The 18,016-nt window shown below is 36.1% G+C and overlaps 1 protein-coding gene across 2 annotated transcripts in view; it reads left to right on the top strand.

Moving 5' to 3' along the window:
- LOC139717631 (uncharacterized) overlaps positions 1-18,016 on the top strand; it is a 157,059-nt gene that overhangs the window by 37,579 nt on the left and 101,464 nt on the right. Inside the window, exon 1 of one of the 2 annotated variants that reach the window (XM_071629140.1) lies at positions 7,682-8,119. The exons of the other annotated variant lie outside the window; for it this stretch is intronic. Within the exon in view, the coding sequence (XP_071485241.1) occupies positions 8,037-8,119 (83 nt within the window). The 5' untranslated portion in view covers positions 7,682-8,036. Of the gene's footprint in view, positions 1-7,681; positions 8,120-18,016 lie in introns of those variants that run through there. 2 annotated transcript variants of the gene reach the window in all.

An 18,016-nucleotide genomic window follows, 5' to 3' on the forward strand; every position in this document is an offset into this window, starting at 1 on the left:
TAATTTCTCCCTGAGTACAAGAAAGCCATCAATATATTAGCGGGATTTAAGGTCGCATTAAGAGATCATCACTCTGTAATGGATGTCAGGGAAAGGAAACCCACCAAATCCCAGAATAATTGTAGGCAAGTAATTGGGAGTAGGGGGGGGGGGGGGTATGGGGAGTGACAGGTATGCAAAGCAAATTGTGAGGTTGTGTATTGGTATGTGAGATACAATAAGTGCATTCGCATTGACAGTGAAATAGTTGTACCAAGGTAAATACTGCGGTATTTCACACAGTAAGTTGTAATGTGAACACAAATGCACAAAAAAAATCACATCATAAAATACCATGGTATATAGGATGGTAACTAAAACTTCGCATGAAATACTGTGGTAGTTTACATGATAATGCATAATGAGAATGCAAATACACCACAAAATACTTTGCAAAATACCGTGATATGTACAGCTGTAGGATGGTAATTCAGATTTTGCATGAAGGATGCATGCGAGAGATTTGAATGTGAGTAGTGTCATGAAATGCCAAATGCCGACAGCCGTACAGCCGTGTTTATATATCTCGCGCAACCTGACTTACTTGTAGGTTTCTCCTCGTAGGAGACATGTGCATGGGCAGTGTTTACAAGATAAACCATGGTGTTTTGTGATTGAGGATGCTACCTAGTGGATCACCACAGTATTATCGTAGTATTTCGTGAATGCGAATGGCGCCAACAAATTACCTTAGTATTAATTAAATGCCTCAAAAATTTCAATATGAATGCACCAAATGTAAGAGGAGGAGAGAGGAAAAAAAGTAGAGAGTTTGTGTTTATATGAGAATAGGAGAACACACTACATTCCCTTAAAGATATATATATGCCATTCCATTTCAAGCTGACCTTGATTAATGGATAAAATCAAAATTTATCTCAAAATAATCATCTCAATATTGGACAAGAACATCAAAAGTCATGGTAATATCCTGATACTGATTGCAGTCACATGAACTGTGTAAAATCAAATGATACCCTTTCCTCAAGACATATTGCAAAAGTTTGAAAAAAAAGTAATGATGTGGATTAATCAGCAACTTTAACCTGTAAGAGTCTACTTTAAAGGACAAGTTCACCTTCATAGACATGTGGGTTGAGTGAATGCAGCAATATTAGTAGAACACATCAATGAGAGTTTGAGGAAAATCGGACAATCCGTTAAAAAGTTATGAATTTTTGAAGTTTCTGCTCAGTCACGGCTGGATGAGAAGACTACTATGGCTTGTGATGTCATATAAGTACAACTACATAAAGAAAGTATAAAGAAAATTCAAGATATTCTCACTTTTCTCAAATAATACAAAAACACTCAACTTCTCTCTTTCAGAAGTCAGGGGAAATAATATCACCCCTAACATAAGTCAGTAACATGTCGAAGAAATGTGCACTTTATTGAAAAAGTCAAGTTTTGTGAAATTCTCTTTTTATTTTCCTTATATTGTTGTACGCAAGTGACATCATACACTGTAGTAGTCTTCTCCTCCAGCAGTGATTGCACAGATACTTTAAAAATTCATAACTTTTGAACGGATTGTCGGATTTTCCCCCAACTTTCACTGATGTGTTCTACTAATATTGTTGCCTTTACGCAATCCACATGTATATGAAGGTGAACTTGTCCTTTAAAGCAAGATAGGGTTTTCTGAACCAATTCGAACTCCTGTGTCTAGGCAGAACTGTTATGTAGCAAGAATTCACTCATGAAGTCCATTCCAGGAAGTCACCGGCCTAACAAAGGATGCTTTTCAGGAGGACCTTGTTAAAGCCATTTTGTCTCAAATAATACTGAAGTATCTAGCAATAATGCACAGCACCACAGCCTGAATTCCAAGCGTTAGGTTTAGCGTATTGGAGGACACTTTGCATACAATGACAAAAGGGGGTGACAAAACATATCAATTACCACCTAGAATTTGCAATTAGGGAGTAACTAGTCTAAAATTAGCTCAGGGGAATAGAGAATGTGTGTTTGGGCAAAGATTTATTGATGAGGAGAAAATTCTCCAGACTTGCGGTAACATTTTATCATCACATGATGTAAAGATAACTCACATCGTGCTGGTAGTATGTTTGACTGTTCTAATCTTACCACCAGCATTCCTGACACAAGAACATTTCATAAGTGCTAAGCATCTGCCAAGTGATTTTCTGCAAGAACTTAAAATCACATCCTCTTTTTGATGTTTGATAGAGGAAAACATTTTTATATTATGTTGGCTGCTTTCCCAAATAGTCAGATGTATGTTGTACATGGTAGTCTGTAATGAACATACCACATTGTGATATGCAGTGCACACTTTGCTTGTCTTCTCACATTGGTGATGGATTTCTTTATAGTTTTGTTTGCCCTTATTTTCAAAGGGAGAGACTTATATAACTGCCCAAAGAGTTATGTGAAATAAGTGGTTTTTGATACTAGAATAGAAATAAGAACTTTTTGATACTAGAATCACTTCTCGGTTGAAGAATTTGGCAATATTTCTTCACTTTGGAATGTTGCAATTTTCTCCAAATTCTGAGAAAGAAAAATTGTTCCAGTGCCATAGATGGTACAAATAGAGTTGGACCTACATGTACTCGTAGCAGTGAGACAGTGAAATAGTCTGCTTTGTTTACCTTGTACAAAGAGACTAGATTACAATGTATAACATGCGTATGTAGATTGACCATGTATAGGCCCTAGTTGTTTAAATACGAGTTTGTGTTTTATGATTATATGCATTGATTATTCTGTTTTTATCTACTTTTTTTTTCATAATTTGAGTCATATCATGCACTCTCATACACTATATTATTTTTGCATCTGTTTCAGTATGTAATCTACAGGAATTATATTCAAAAGTTGGTTATACTGATATTTATATTCCATGCTTGTACTCTCATACCCGAGAGGGGGTCGAAAGAGTCAATAAAATGCTGCACTACTGTAATGACATGATTTGTCAATAAACATTTTATGGCATCAGGCTTACATCATTGGGTTTGATATCTTTTCATGACTAATTTTATAACTATCACGAGAGCCCATAAAATATCAATTTCTATACCACTGTGATACGAAATCCGGTTTGGTCTTGTCCCATAATGATATAAAAACCAAACCACAATTTGATGGTTTTGTACTGGGATAATTAGGGCTTAAGGACCTGTATAAGGGGTTGAATGCACTCCTATATTGTAGGCTATGGACATCAATTTCATTTTAATTTGGAAATATAGTTCATTTCAGTTGATCACTCAAATTAATAGGTACTTCATTTTTCATCTTGATTATATTTGAAACTCAATTATCAATTTCCTGACATTATAATAAAATCAGAGAAAATATTGTATAGTTTGTGTCCATCCGACTCTATGTGCCTACTGAATGTATTCTAAACTTTAAATGGGCTTTATCACAACTTTCTAGATTGCTGATTTCCTTTCTTTTGTGGCCATTTTTTAATAGGGAGAAAATTGTTTTAAGTAAAATCAGTTTAACAGGTGCAGTGCATCACTGCCAGATTCGTGCCAATATTGACAAAATAATGTTTTTTTTCTTTTCATTTTTGCAAGTCATCTTGGGTGGTATTCTACAGGAAGTTGTTTGAAAGGAGTTTTGTTCCGTACATTACTGTGATGTTGCTTTCAATATGTACATTGCATTTATTTTTCTAAGTCTTCTCATGTTACAAAGGAAATGAGGTATGGCTGTATGACGAAGGCGGCTCTTTTGAAGTACCCATAACTTGTGGCAGATGATGTTACAGACGTTCAAGTACAATTTGTAGTCGTAAATCTCTTAAGTTCATTTTTTGAATCTTTGTTTTGCTACCTGTTGCATTCTTTTCGCTGCCTTTGTTCCAAGACACTGCTCCTTGTAGTCACGGTCACACTGGTAAAAGACAGCAAAGTTCAAGATCGTGAAGTCTTTGTGATCTTTGGGTATGCGTCCACACTGGTAGCCAAACTTCTCAATCTTAAGTTCTTGAAATTTGGGTCACTAGTGCACGTACACGTACGCATGGAAGAAGAAACTTCGCGAAGATTCGGTTGCTAGTGTTCACACTGCACAAAGATTGAGAAGATTGGCAGGGGTCAGGAAAATATACCAAGTTTGAGTGGGCAGTTTTGTGGGAAGTTTTGCAAGAAGTATGCAGTCGCACTGGCAAAACTTTGACATCTTAAACTTTGTGATCTTTTGCCAGTGTGACCGCGGCTTTTGTGAGTATTTACCCCTTTGAGCTGAAATAAGGAAAGGGTTTCTGCCAGAGGAAAAATGTAAGAAAAAAAAAAAGTGAAACCTGTCATATATCGTAACTTCACTGGATTGCAGTTTTAGCTGCAGAGAGCACAGTTATGTCATAAGCTACTTACAGCAAGTAGACATGGGAAATAATGTTCTTTGAAGTCAATACACTTTACATGGTGGTGGTAATACAGAACAACATGGAGGGGGCAGAGTTGATATACTGGTAGAGAACAGGTTCTTGTGGAGGAGAAGAAATGACAAGAAGTGTACAATGTAGGGACAACAACCTGCTTGAATCTGAGGTAGACAATTTAATGTCCCAAGATCAATTTCAGCCAGTAAATTTAATGAAGTGTTTACCGCAACAAAGAATAAAACACACAGTAAACTAAAAACCACAGTTCCGGTAACCTCACCTGGTGCTGGTATATACAGCACACACTTCGAAACCAAGAATGCACACTATTTCAAAAAGTACAGGCAAAGGCACTTGAGTGCATAGAAAATTGAGACCTTTTAATACTTGGACTTGAGTTAAGGTTCATCATGCCCTATATTTGATTTTGTTTAAATGCAGTGTATAGGGAAACGATGTGTGCTGTCTTTTGTGATATATCACAGTGATGTCGCTGCCTGCTGCCCCGTTTCTGTTATCCCATTTTAAGCGGTCTACTCTAATGAATCTGCCCATTAGAATTTCAAATGACACTGCACTGTGATTATGTCATTGTCTCTGTTAATATATTACTGTGGGTTTTATTTGTTTGAATGACATTATTTCGTGCCTGACAAAAGCAGATTTAGTTTTTAAATTTTGTGACTGAAAATGATAGTGAGTGGTAGTCTTACTGTCAGCAGAAATGCCGTAGGCTTGTTTACGTGTTAAAGGGTGTGTACAGTTCTGGTCGAGGTGAGGATTTAGCTTTTTACGTTTTGGGAGATATTCAGAAACCACTCTATGAGATGTCAAAGATCATGCAATTCTAAGGGGTATCAAAAGTTTATTTGATGAAAATCGGTTTTGAAATGGCTGAGATATCCAAAAACAAGGTGAAACAAAGATCTTAATAAAGTTGTGGCCTGTTGCCTTTTATTATTATCACTTTTTTGGATATCTCAGCCATTTGAAAACCAATTTTCATCAAATAAACATTGAACCCTTCTTAAAATAACATGCTCTTTCATATTTCATGAGGTTTCTCATTATCTCACCTAAGAATGTGCGAGACATGAATCCCCACCTCAACCAGTACTGTACAATCCCTTTAATGCTTCTAAATGCATATTTAAAGGTGAGATTTCATTCCCCCCACCCCAACATCAATGTTTGAATCATGATACAAATATCATCAAAATATGTTATCCACATTTACACTTACAAATAGCTGGATTATGATTGCGATCCATATCTGGAGATTTTTTTGCCAGCGTTCACACAGGCAGAAATAGTGGGATAATGATCGCAGTCAAAATCTTGAGTCTTTTTTGCAAGCATTCACATGGTCAAAAATATCCTGTGATTTGATGATCGAGATAATTAACCAAAGAGTCTGCGCATGCAGGAAATCTCCCAAGCTGAATCACAAAGTACGCTTCACTGTGTTCGCTTCTCTTTGCCCTTTTGTTCTTGCACTTCACAGGGGTGTTGTGCACACACTGTTGTGATGTGCCCGTTAAATGATGGGATATAAAATCTCAAGATTATTTGCTGCAGCGTACACAGTAAATGTGGTACAGATTATTGTGATAATTCAGATATAAGCACAATATTTCTTGGGATTTGCATTGCAATGCTGATCATGATAATAAGTGGGATTTTTGTGACCACACAGGCATACATCTTGAGATGTCGAACACGATGCACATCTTGAGATATGTATCCTGCTGATTTGCCTTTGTGTGAACCATTAATGTAGCAACAACTGATACATTCAAACTTGTCTGAAAGATTTTTAGGTAAAGAATGTTCTGCCCAAGCTGCTTCTAATACAAAGAACTTGGCATTTGACAGCTGCACAAAGCTTGCTTTCAATAAAAGGCATAATATCTGAGCAGGTGGTTTCTTCTTTTGTTTTGTTCTTGTTTACAGCAAAGGAATGCTAAAGAACAATAGATGCATTATGTCAGTCCCAGGTGCTAAATTATTTTTGTTATTCAGTGCATTGTAAATTGCAATAGAAAGCCCTTGTGTGTGGTATGCCATAGATTTTTTTTTTTTTTTTTTTTTTTTAAAGCAATACAGAGGATTATGTGCTGGTATGATGCTAATAGTGAGCTACTCTACACATCTGTTTTCTTTTGTATTAAAGTTTACTACTGGGGGGCGTTTCATCAACGAGTTCGTCGGAGGTTTTCACTGACAAATTTGCTATCAGCCAATCAGACGCAAGGATTTCAGTAGCTTTTAACAGTTGCCATTGTAAATCACTGACGAAAAGTTTCATGAAATGGTCCCCAGGTGTGATTAATTTACTTGCCTGGTTGCTGTTCTGTGTTAGACAAGCCATAAGCAAACTTGAAATAAGTTTAGATTTTTACCGTCGATAACTTGTGTTTAGCAAGCAAGTTTTGGTGACCTGTTCTAGTGTTTATAGTTGATCATTCAAAGTGAAAAGTGAAATACTGGTACATATGAAGTGTCAGTTGTGTGTTTGTTTGTTTGTTTTTTTCTTGTTTTCCAGGTTGTCAAAAGTTTGTTCAATAGGCTCAGAAGTTACTCAAAGTCTCATATGTACAGTTGAATAATTTTGTGTGTGTGTGTGTTCAGATAAAAGTCAAATTGCATGTTCTTCTTGTTCCTGCCTTTAACATCTTCTTTATGGCTATCAAGAAACCGGCGAGCTTTTAATTTTCTAAACCAGCACTGTTCTTTGCCATCAAAGAATGAGGAAATAGTAATTGAATGGGCAGTGGTGTAAAGTGTCTGGACGGTTCCGATCTGGTCCCCGACACGTTACATTCAGGAGGCTTTATTGTTGGATGCTGTGGTGTTGAAAGAAGCTTTACATTGGCTCGGTCAGAAGGGAACGGAGATCCCGACACTCTTGCAAGACGCTATCATGCACAGCTGCTGTATTTATACGATACTGCCAAGCCGGAGGGAGCTCCGTACGTCATGAGAGCTTTGGATACAGAGAACCATCATTTGGGATTTCACTCAGCATATGACTCGGAAACATTATTGGCATGCTGGCATTTCTAGGAAATCATGTTGATATGATTGTACTCCGCTGGCTTTTGGATCCACCAAATGCTATTGCGCATTTTTTTTCTTTCTGTGTGTGTATGGATATTGTTTGGGGTTAATTTAAGCACTGTAACTCCGACTATTGTTGAATGAATTCTCTAGTGTTTTTGTTGCTAATCATTTTGTGTGAATTATCTTTTCCATCTGCCATACTATAAACAAGATGGAGTTATAGTTCGATGGATGGTTCAAACAGAATGTGTCACGTCTTGTGCTACTAATATGCATTATATTCTACGTACTGTAGTATATTTTTTGCTTTGATTATATGCTGTATTTCCAGTGGAATCTAGCCGTGTGAAGCAGATCATTTCTGCTGTTGGAATTAAGCAAAACATTCATCTCCTGCATGTGCCAATTTCTGTGGCCACTTTGAAGCATAATAACTAAAAAAGGTTTTAAAAGGAAAATTGTTTTGTGATGGTGGCAACTTCCTGTCATAATACTGGATGCTAACGGCTCACTGAGGAAAAAAAAAAGAGAGTAAACTCGGATCTGAGATTGGCTGACCTTGATCATGGCGACAGCATTGAGGGAGTCCGAATACGTATGGATGATCAAGAATTTGAGAAAAACTCCTCGACTTCTTTGCATGAGGCTGTGAGTATTTACAATGTATACTATATACATGTAGTAGACCTGTCACTTTGATCAATGCGATTGAATGTTGCATCTTGTATATTTATCGCCCGCATGTCGGTATAAAGTTTTAGTTCATCCTTCATCTAACTTGAGATTGTGTGTCAGGCTTGCCTGACATGTCATCGTGTAATGTGATCATCACACGGAATTCTAGCTTGTCAAGTTAAAGAGAACAGCATGTAGAATGAATGGACTGGAAGTAAAAGGACTGATAGTAAGGGATCGCAAATACCGAAGATTTTGAATGTGTGATGCTACTTACCTGTTACACTTCATCATAAAATGACATTTTTTTTTTTTTTTGTGCTCTTCTTTTCATATGATCTGTGTAATTAAACTGTTTGGATTGCAGAATAGCCTGTCTAGAATGCAGACAGAAATCATTCATCAGAATGTTTTTTCCTCTTTCTTTGTGCATTTATTTCCCCCCCCCCCCCCCCTTGCCCTCAATGTACCTGTTGGCCTCGGGCACTATCACACTAACTATACATTCCTGGTGGAATCTTGAATGGTTTTCGGGTGACAAGCCTCCCATCACGTATGCACAGTAGCCTAAGTGCTTTTCAAACAGAGTTAAGCCCCATCCCCAATCTAGCTTTGATTAATGTTTAGTATTGGCATTTCATCTGTATCTACTACAGTACATTACTTTGAAATGTTATCCACCCCCCCCCCCCCAAATCTAGCTGCAATTTTTGTCATATGTTTTCTTAAAGATGAAGACTGGTATCACGGCAAGTGAGATAAGATTTGACTGCCCACCTTCAATTTGAATTAGCCAGGGACCACTCAGATGGCCTAAGGGGGGATATGTGAAGTTTAAATGTGGAAAATTTGATCGCAGGATGTTGTGCAATATTTATCAAAATATCAATATGTAAAACTAGAGATAGAAGTGTGTTCCAGCTTATTGGCAATATCATTTTTTTTTTTCAGGGCCCCCAAGAATAGCAACGTGTAAACTACTGATGAGACTACCTTGGGTCAAGAATCCTAAACCAATTTATAAATTAAAAAAATAAAAATACCATATGGCTTAATTCAATATTAAAATTAAATGTTGATAGCAGCTGCTTGCATTCTTACTTGCTTGTGAATGATGCTCTTTACGGGAATGTAGATGCTTGGCTAGTTGAAGGTAAACATGATGAATGTGCATTCTGAAATACAATTATATACAGCAGTGCAGATAGTGGAGATTAAAATAAACTATTTGTAAGTGGTGGTGATGTTAATATTTCAGGGAAATTGCTGTGAACAGTCATCTTGCATTTCTAAAGCTGTGGGAGATTGTAATGAAAGACCCATGATAACTCTCTTTGATCTCGGAAGTGATGGTTCAGTTGAATACCTGTTGAATTATCTACCTCAGACCTTTCTGTGCCAAGGAACTTTGGCAGGGTGTACAATGCTATGGAGTTTGCCCTGCATATCGACCCTCAAAGCACACCGACAGGTTAACCCTTTTTAATAGTGCAACAATCTTTGGGCAGCATGTACAAATGCTATGGAGTTTTCTGTGCGAATTAGCACTGAAAGAACACAGAATATCAAACTGCAAGCATTTGTTTTGACTGATGTGGTTATCTGCCAGCAGACGAAGATGTTGCACATGAGGGACTTGAATGTTTTGTGATGTTCGGTTGAGTTGGAACGGTGTACCGTATGGCTCCTGACTTCATTCCCCTCTGTAAACCCAACAATCAATGCTGAAACAATGCAGGCCAACCGAGCCATGCAGAAATCAATGGGCATGCCGTGGCGAAAGCCAGTCGGCTGATGCAGACAAGAAAAAAAGAAAAAGGGGCAGAAATACCTCAGTGTATTGTCGAATAATGCACCTGACCCGCCTGTAAACAGAGCAGGAAAACAACAACAACAACAACAACAACAACAACACTTTAATGAATTGAATGGCTACAAAAATACAAATAACAAGCAAGTCAAGCAAGAAAAGAAGAGCTTAAAGGACAAGTTCACCTTCATTATCATAAGGATTGAGAGAATGTAGCAATATTAGTAGAACACATCATTGAAAGTTTGAGGAAAATCGGACAATCCGTTCAAAAGTTATGAATTTTTGAAGTTTTTGTGCAGTCACCGCTGGATGAGAAGACTACTGCAGTGTATGATGTCACATGCTTACAACAATATAAGGAAAATATAAAGAGAATTTCACAGAATTTCATCTTTTGAAAAAAGTACACATTCCCTCGACTTGTTACTGACATATTGTTATGGGTAATATTATTCCCATTGCCTTTAGAAAGAGGCAAGTCATGTGCTCTTTTATTATGCGAAAAAAGTGAAAATATGTTGAATTTTCTTTACATTTTCTTTATACTGTTGTACTCATATGACATCACGAGCCTTAGTAGTCTCCTCATCCAGCAGTTCCAACACAAAATTTTTTTTTAAATTCATGACTTTTGCATCAATATTGTCCAATTTTCCTCAAACTTTCACTGATGTGTTCTACTAATATTGCTGCATTCTCTCAATCCTTATGTTTATGAAGGTGAACTTGTCCTTTAAAAGTAAACTATTTGTAGCTCATCATTTGTGATGGAATTCTATGTTGCCTGTGTGTTGTGTAGTGGCTAAGCAACTGAAAGGACATTAGAATAAGAGGATAGGTCAATATCATTAGGTATGGCTGTACATATGACTGTGCCATGCACATGCAATGTACAATAGGAAGGGTAGGATCCATGATGTACATCAATTCAGGTGTCTTGAAGCTTGTTTCTATCTACTTACCCTTACCAGATTTGGTTGTACCATTAACTATGACTCCTGCACCCCCCCCCCCCCCCCAAAAAAAAGAAAAAAAAAAAAAAAAAAAAGAAGGAGGAGGGGCTGATAAATACCCATTCATTCACTTGGGTCAAAAGGGACATCACAGACAGTTAATCTTGTCCAAGGATGAATGCAGGATTTGAACCTGAGACCTTTGGTTTCATCCACTAGACCTCTTCATCATACATTCAAGTATAAATATGTATTCACATGAGACCATTAGGACAAAATGTCTCGGTACACGATAGTCATATGGCAGCATCAGGCTTTGCACACGGTCATGTTTCACAAGAAGCTCATGAGCTCATGGAACCAAAGTTTTTTAGATTCAGCACCCCCAAATTGACAAAGTTAGCAAAAAAAAAAATCAATTTTGGCACAAAAATCTCACGGGATTACATAGTAGCCTCTACTATTTGAGCAGTATGAACTTTGCGCATTGTTTTTATGCTTTGAAGTGCATTCATCTGATAGTTCGTGCTAACGCTGATGTGCAATGCGAATAAGCCCTGCCTACTTATATGACGCACGATTATATGAGAGTATTCAGACATGACACATGGTATGAATTTACTATATTTGAAGGAATCGATGCTCAAACCATCATTTTGATATGCTATGTATGTAACAACCAGGATATATACAAGGCATATGGTCAGTTTCACAGTAAAGGGTGTAACTTTGATGTGGCAAGGGTCAAAACTTAAAGTTGTGTTTCCATTTTTATCTTTGCCTTTATTTTATATAGGAATGTCTATATTTTCAATATTTTGTCATTCCAGAGCTTAATTCTTTGGCTAAATATGAAAAATGAAGTGACTATTATGGAATTTTAGATAAATTTAGGTAAAAACAACAAGGATGTTTTGGTCACCCACAGCAACCAAATGAAGATAAATGGTGGATGTAATGCAACTTTTCATTTGCTGTGAACATGTATTTGAAATATCAAAACACTTTTCGCCCAACAGATATTCGCTCTTGCAATTATTTGGATGTGAACTTCAAATTCCAAGGTAAAAATGATACCTGACAAACTATTTTTAAGTTAAAAGAATGTTCTAGAAGAAAGAGCCACTCTAAACATAGCCCTAAATTATCTCTTGGTAACAAACATTTATCAACCAAAATCCCAAAGAAATTCGATTATTTTTGACAAAGTTGAAATTTTCAGACTTGTGAGTTTCAGAGGCTTCAGTTAACAAACTAGTGTGTTTCGGAGGCTTCAAAACTGCTAACACAAAGTTCTAGTCTTGTATTCACTTAAAATAATAAAACTACAGTAAGCAACTATCACTACATGCTAGAATAGCGACAGGGCATCAATAAAATGTGAATAACAGTATACAGATGTACATTTTATGGCAGTGCGTAATGCTTACCCTTCACACTTATTATTATATTAAGGAAATTGGCTTCCACAAAAGTGAATAACAAACTGTGTACACTTTGAGCAATGCTAAGTTCAAATTTATGACATTACATGAGGCAATATGATTCTAAAGGGAACTGCAACAGTAGCAATAAAAGTACACTGATTAGGAACATCTTTTTTTTTTTTGCGGCTTAAAGTTAGCAGCAATGCATGTTTCGGAGGCTTCATCATAACTGTTAACATGCAAAAACAGTCCATTTTAAGGTGATATGAAGTACATTAATGCAGCTGATTGTTTCCAAATACACAACTAACAATGTTGTAACATGTAAAATAGTATTTATTTGTATGCAGAAAAAAGACTTTCCAACATATATGTTAAGAGACTTTATGAGATCTTATGAGATCTTTATGCTCAGTTGTATACATACACTGTATTTGCATATGCATGACTTTGGCAATGCAGAACATGATTAGGCTACACACGTACAGCTGTATGCATTTGTCAAACTTTTCATCATAATGCAGTAAGAATTACTTTCAATGAGTTAGAACTGTAGCTAGACTTAATGCAAAGATTATGCTTGCTTGCTTTATAAGTGCAGTTTGTGGGATGTACATAAACCACCCATCATAATTGTTTTTATGTGAAATCAATTTCAACTGTTGATGAGAAAGGGATAGAAAATAGACTATGTGATGGCATGACGGTTAGATTACAACATAGCATTGTAAAATATAGAAAGGGGAAAAAGGGCTTATAAACATTCTTTTGCATATGGACCATGCCTGATATCCCCTACTATAGCTATCAAATGCAGTGATCATGGTCATAGAACAGCAATCTTAAACACCGATCAGCCATTCCATGTAAGGGTCATCATCAAACTGTCAAATAATCAATATATTGGTGATATTATCATGGAGCTCAATAGAAATTGAAATGGTCAAGATCCCATTCATCTTTTTGAATCGCCTGTTGAAAAGATAAATGTACATACCCTACCCATGACTGTGTATGAATTTGAATTTATGTTTAAAAAATGTTGACCAAATGTACAGTTCCCTATAATATATGATAGTTACGTGTAGAATTTTACTTTCTTTTTATGTGGTATACAAGTCACCCCTGTTTCATATAATTTAATTTTTAATTTACTAATTCTTCAAAGGCTTCTTTTTTTATAGTTATTTTTATAAAATTCCAATTTGTGTGACTCCTGTGACAGCTAGGAGGCCTGTATTTGAAGGTACACATTGAGAAATTGCTAACAGAACTTTTACTGTTTCTAAAAATGACAACCTTTTTAGCAAAAAATTAAAAAGCAGCAAATGTGTTTAAATATCTAAGTTTGTTAGAAACCCACAAGTTTGTTTTAAATAGTACATAAACCCACAGACTACAGTTTTAACCCTTTGAATTTCAAAATAGTTAGGGGCTTGTAACTTTTTCCAGAAAAGCCAGGACTAAACAGATTATAAAGATTTCAATCATTTCAATATTGTTCTTCATGAACATAACTTCTCCAGTCACCCATCCATGTAAACTACATGTACATGTACCCCATGACAACAGGCTATTTATAAGTAGAGGTCTATTATGTCATTTATAAACAATCCTATCCCAACCATTACTGTCCATTTACTGCGCTGAGAACTACATCCGCAAACATGTCATAGAGTCTCACACTTGTAAGCAAAGAGATGTTTCGTAACACAAGTTACATTTTGTTTAATCAAAAATAGTCAAGTGGTCCATGCCAGCATGATAAAGTATGGAAAATAGGGTATACTGTAGTATCAAGATTGTGTTGCACCTAGCATGCATTAGATCTGACATACAGACTGACATGAAAACCTGTCTGAATGAAGCAATCAAATGTCAAAATTCCAAAACAGTACCCTGTGATCCCAGTCACACCACAGAAATGATAATCTGCAAGACGTTAGCTATTTTCAAATCCACTTACAAATTTATTGATTAATTACTTTCCTCCAAATAAGTATTGGAAATGAAAGCCAAAGAACTTGTTAAGAAATGGAAAGCTAAAAAAGTCAAGATTTTAGTATGGCAAAAACAAATGCCATGTGAGTAACAATGGAATGGATTTGTCAATGGGTTATAAATGGACATGTAAAAGACTGTGTTTCGAAACTATTACACTCAGATGATAGTGAGTCGAAAGTGTAAAAATCCAAAAAATATTTTCCACCATTTGCTCTTGATCATGCATAAAAGATAGAACCTTAAATTCAAAAGTAATATATTTCTTAGTTAAGTGCATGCTTCCCTCTTGAATAACCATCTATTAAAGTCCTTGAATCTTCAGGACAGGAATAGTGTTCAGTTCTTTAAAAAAAAAAGTGTATTAACACTAAATAATCAAGTAATTGTTTGGTCTTCATCATCAAAGTGTAACCAGTCAAAAGAGTGATACAAATATGGTCACAACACTTCAACTTCTCTCAAGAGTAAAAATGAGTTATCCAACTTAAGAACATTGATGTATCCACAACTACTTGCTTTGTTGCACTACTGTTGCATGATGTGGGCATGCACGCAAGCTGGAAGTCACTTTCATTACTCACAATATCTAGCCTGTTCCATTGTTTCAAAAGGAAACCTACAAAATAAATGCTTTTCATACATTTAAACAACTATCTACACCTTGCTTGAGGAATCATTATGTCTCATTCAGTCCAAACAGTTATTTGATAGACTTAGAATTACACAATTGTAATCAAAACATTCCATTTACATGCTGTTAACATAAAATGAAGCCTCCGAAACATCAGGAAAATTAATTTGGTATGCCTTATGTTTTTATGAAAATCATGTATGTTATGTAGAAAGTGATGGATAAATTGTGTCTTTTTTGGTTGATATACACTGTTTAAACATATTTGGAGGGCAACATCCTCATCTGCTCATATTTTATTGCTGAATGAAAAGGTGAGTTATGTGTGACATGGCTGCAATGTTTAAGAAAAATAGGTAAATTGTATAGTAAATCTATATTGGTGAGTAAACAAAGCAGCCAGAAAACTGAATGTGATTAAATATCTTTAGATATGTCATAAGCAATCATTGGGTGGGTGAACAATAAATCTAATTTGATTTTGTCCAGAGAAAATCACAAAAATGCAGTGTTAACATCCGTTTGAAGCCTCCGAAACCACTTTTTCTCTATAAAGTGCATTAGCTCAAAAAATTATTGCAGTATCATAATGTTTTTATCATTTTTGTTGTCTGTCCATGTCTGTTGATGATTTCATGGCATAATTTGGGGCAGACACTCAAAGAATTTATCAGAAATGTCAAATTAGATGTTTTTGCTGTTTCGGAGGCTTCAATGCGTCTCGGAGGCTTCACGTGTTAACGGAAAATTTGTATTGTCTCCTATTTTCAGAGAGTTTGGCGGATCTTAACTATTTTTGGTCTATTAGGTTAGGGCCCCATATCCTACATTTTGACATATAGATTAGGTCGCTTCTCTTATCTATATTCATATTATTTGACTAAACACTTTGTTTCGGAGGCTTCAAAACTGCTAACGGAAATTTCACTTGATGGAATCAAATTATCACAAAATTTCAAATAGCCCTAGAATCAAGTAAACTTTGATGTAAGTCTAAAGTTTAGATGTACCTTACTATTTTCAGCATAAAAGAAAGTAACCAAAACACACCCACTGATCATTACTGTCCATCAAAGTTTGTAAACAATTGTTAACGGAAAATGAAGCCTCCGAAACCTCAAATTTGAAGTCATAGCATTCTAAAATATAGGGCCAGATGCAAACCAAACTAATCTGGTCATTTCAATTGACCATACAACTATGCGTTTAACATAAAAAATTAGATCTCTGCAGTTGCTGTAGAAAATTATTAACATTTCAAAAATGTTATATAAATTTCAATGCAACAAAATAGTCATTTTTAGGGTACATATGTGACTGTCAAAACAAAACGCATCAATACCTGGATCTGATTATGCTACCCAAGGTGGCTACTCATAAGGTGACTCACATGGGAAAAAATCTTTGAGATCTGTAAATCTATGTGTTCAGGGTGGGCCAAAAGGCTAAAAATTGAAAGTTACACCCTTTACCGTGAAACTGACCATATATCATTATATGATCATTCAGACACATAGAAATGTCCCATATCCTTACGTCTTATATCCATATAAGAATTCCGTAGTCTGAAAGAAGGGATGAATGTGACATCATAATGGTTTGAGCTGGTGGCCCCCTGAAGTCTGGGTACAGTTTATGAGCTGCCATGACACAATAATTCAACTGCACTTTAAGGATTTTTATTGTTTTACCAAGAGAAGGGTCTGGTCTGGAAAGAGAGTAGTGCTCTTATTTCATGTTTTTGAAAGCTGTTGAACAAAGATTTTAACAAACTTCATTAGTGCTGCCTTGTAGGTTATGTAGCATATATCAGTATCCCGGGTATACAATGTACCATGGGTAGAGTTAACACAGAATGTTTATCTTCATGAGGAAAAGTTGAAATTGCAGATAGTTGTAAACACAGGAAAAGAAGAAGGGTTGTGAGTTACATTGTACATGATGTCTTTTTCTCTCGTGGCAAACGATTCCAGTTACCCGTTGTCAAACCCGGGGAGGAGGCACATCATAGCCATATATCATCACAGATCTGAAGCTCACTATTATCGAATGAATGACATCCAATCTACTTCCATTACGGATAATACCTTTCCACTAACATCAATTTGGACCACAATTATACAACTGTATTTGATTTTTTTTTTTTAATGTAAGTGTTCAGAAAATAAGTTCTCTCATATATACATTGTTTTCTTTCATTTTGGAGTAGGACATCTGAAGTAATTGCTGTAGCTAGCTGTTTATTTTATGACAGATCGTACCTCCTCAAAATGGTCGTGTACTATCAAACGGTGAGGGGAGGGGGTGAAGGGACAGCCATATTGCGTCATTTTACCACACGTTGATAGCGGTTTTGCCATTCAAGGCTGCAGTACTCTGGCGCTTTGTGCGCCTCATGATCGGGGGCTTTCAATCAATTTGAGCATTCACTGCGATGATCAATGTAACCACTGTTTTTCTCGCCTAATTGTCAGATTGCCTTTCAAACGGATTCTGTCCCTCTGCTTACATCCTGCTGGTTTCATCCCCAATTCAGTGATTATCGGCCAGATCAATCAGGGCCCGTTTGTAAATCAAACATCTCAGGCATGTCATATGTCAAATGCGATCAACCAGTTAGCGTCTTGTTGAACTGTATTGTTTAAACTATAAAGGTACATAATTAGTATGGGTGATTATTACTTATTCACCTCAAACATACAAGTGTGTCTACATCATTCACAGTGTTGATGATCTGCTGATATGCCAAGTTTTTCATTTTCAAATCAAAATTCCAGATGAAAAACATGGAAAATAATAACAATGATGATATTAATACATGTAATTATGGGGGTATGTATATTGCCCTTTACTACTTAGTCTGAGTGCTCAAAGGGCATGAAAAATCTCTCACACAGCATGAAAGAGGAGTAATTACGTTGTTTTATGGAAAGAGTAGAAACAGATAATTCTTCTGCTTAATTAATCTCTTCTTTTTTTTGGGGGGGGGGGGCACGTAAATGTACTGTGCAAAAGGGTTACAATAAGATATGCTGTAGTAAT

This window comes from Diadema antillarum, unplaced genomic scaffold (genome assembly GCF_040938485.1).
Source record: "Diadema antillarum isolate AM-2024a unplaced genomic scaffold, OU_Dant_1.0 scf00000008, whole genome shotgun sequence".
Lineage (NCBI taxonomy): Eukaryota > Metazoa > Echinodermata > Echinoidea > Diadematoida > Diadematidae > Diadema > Diadema antillarum.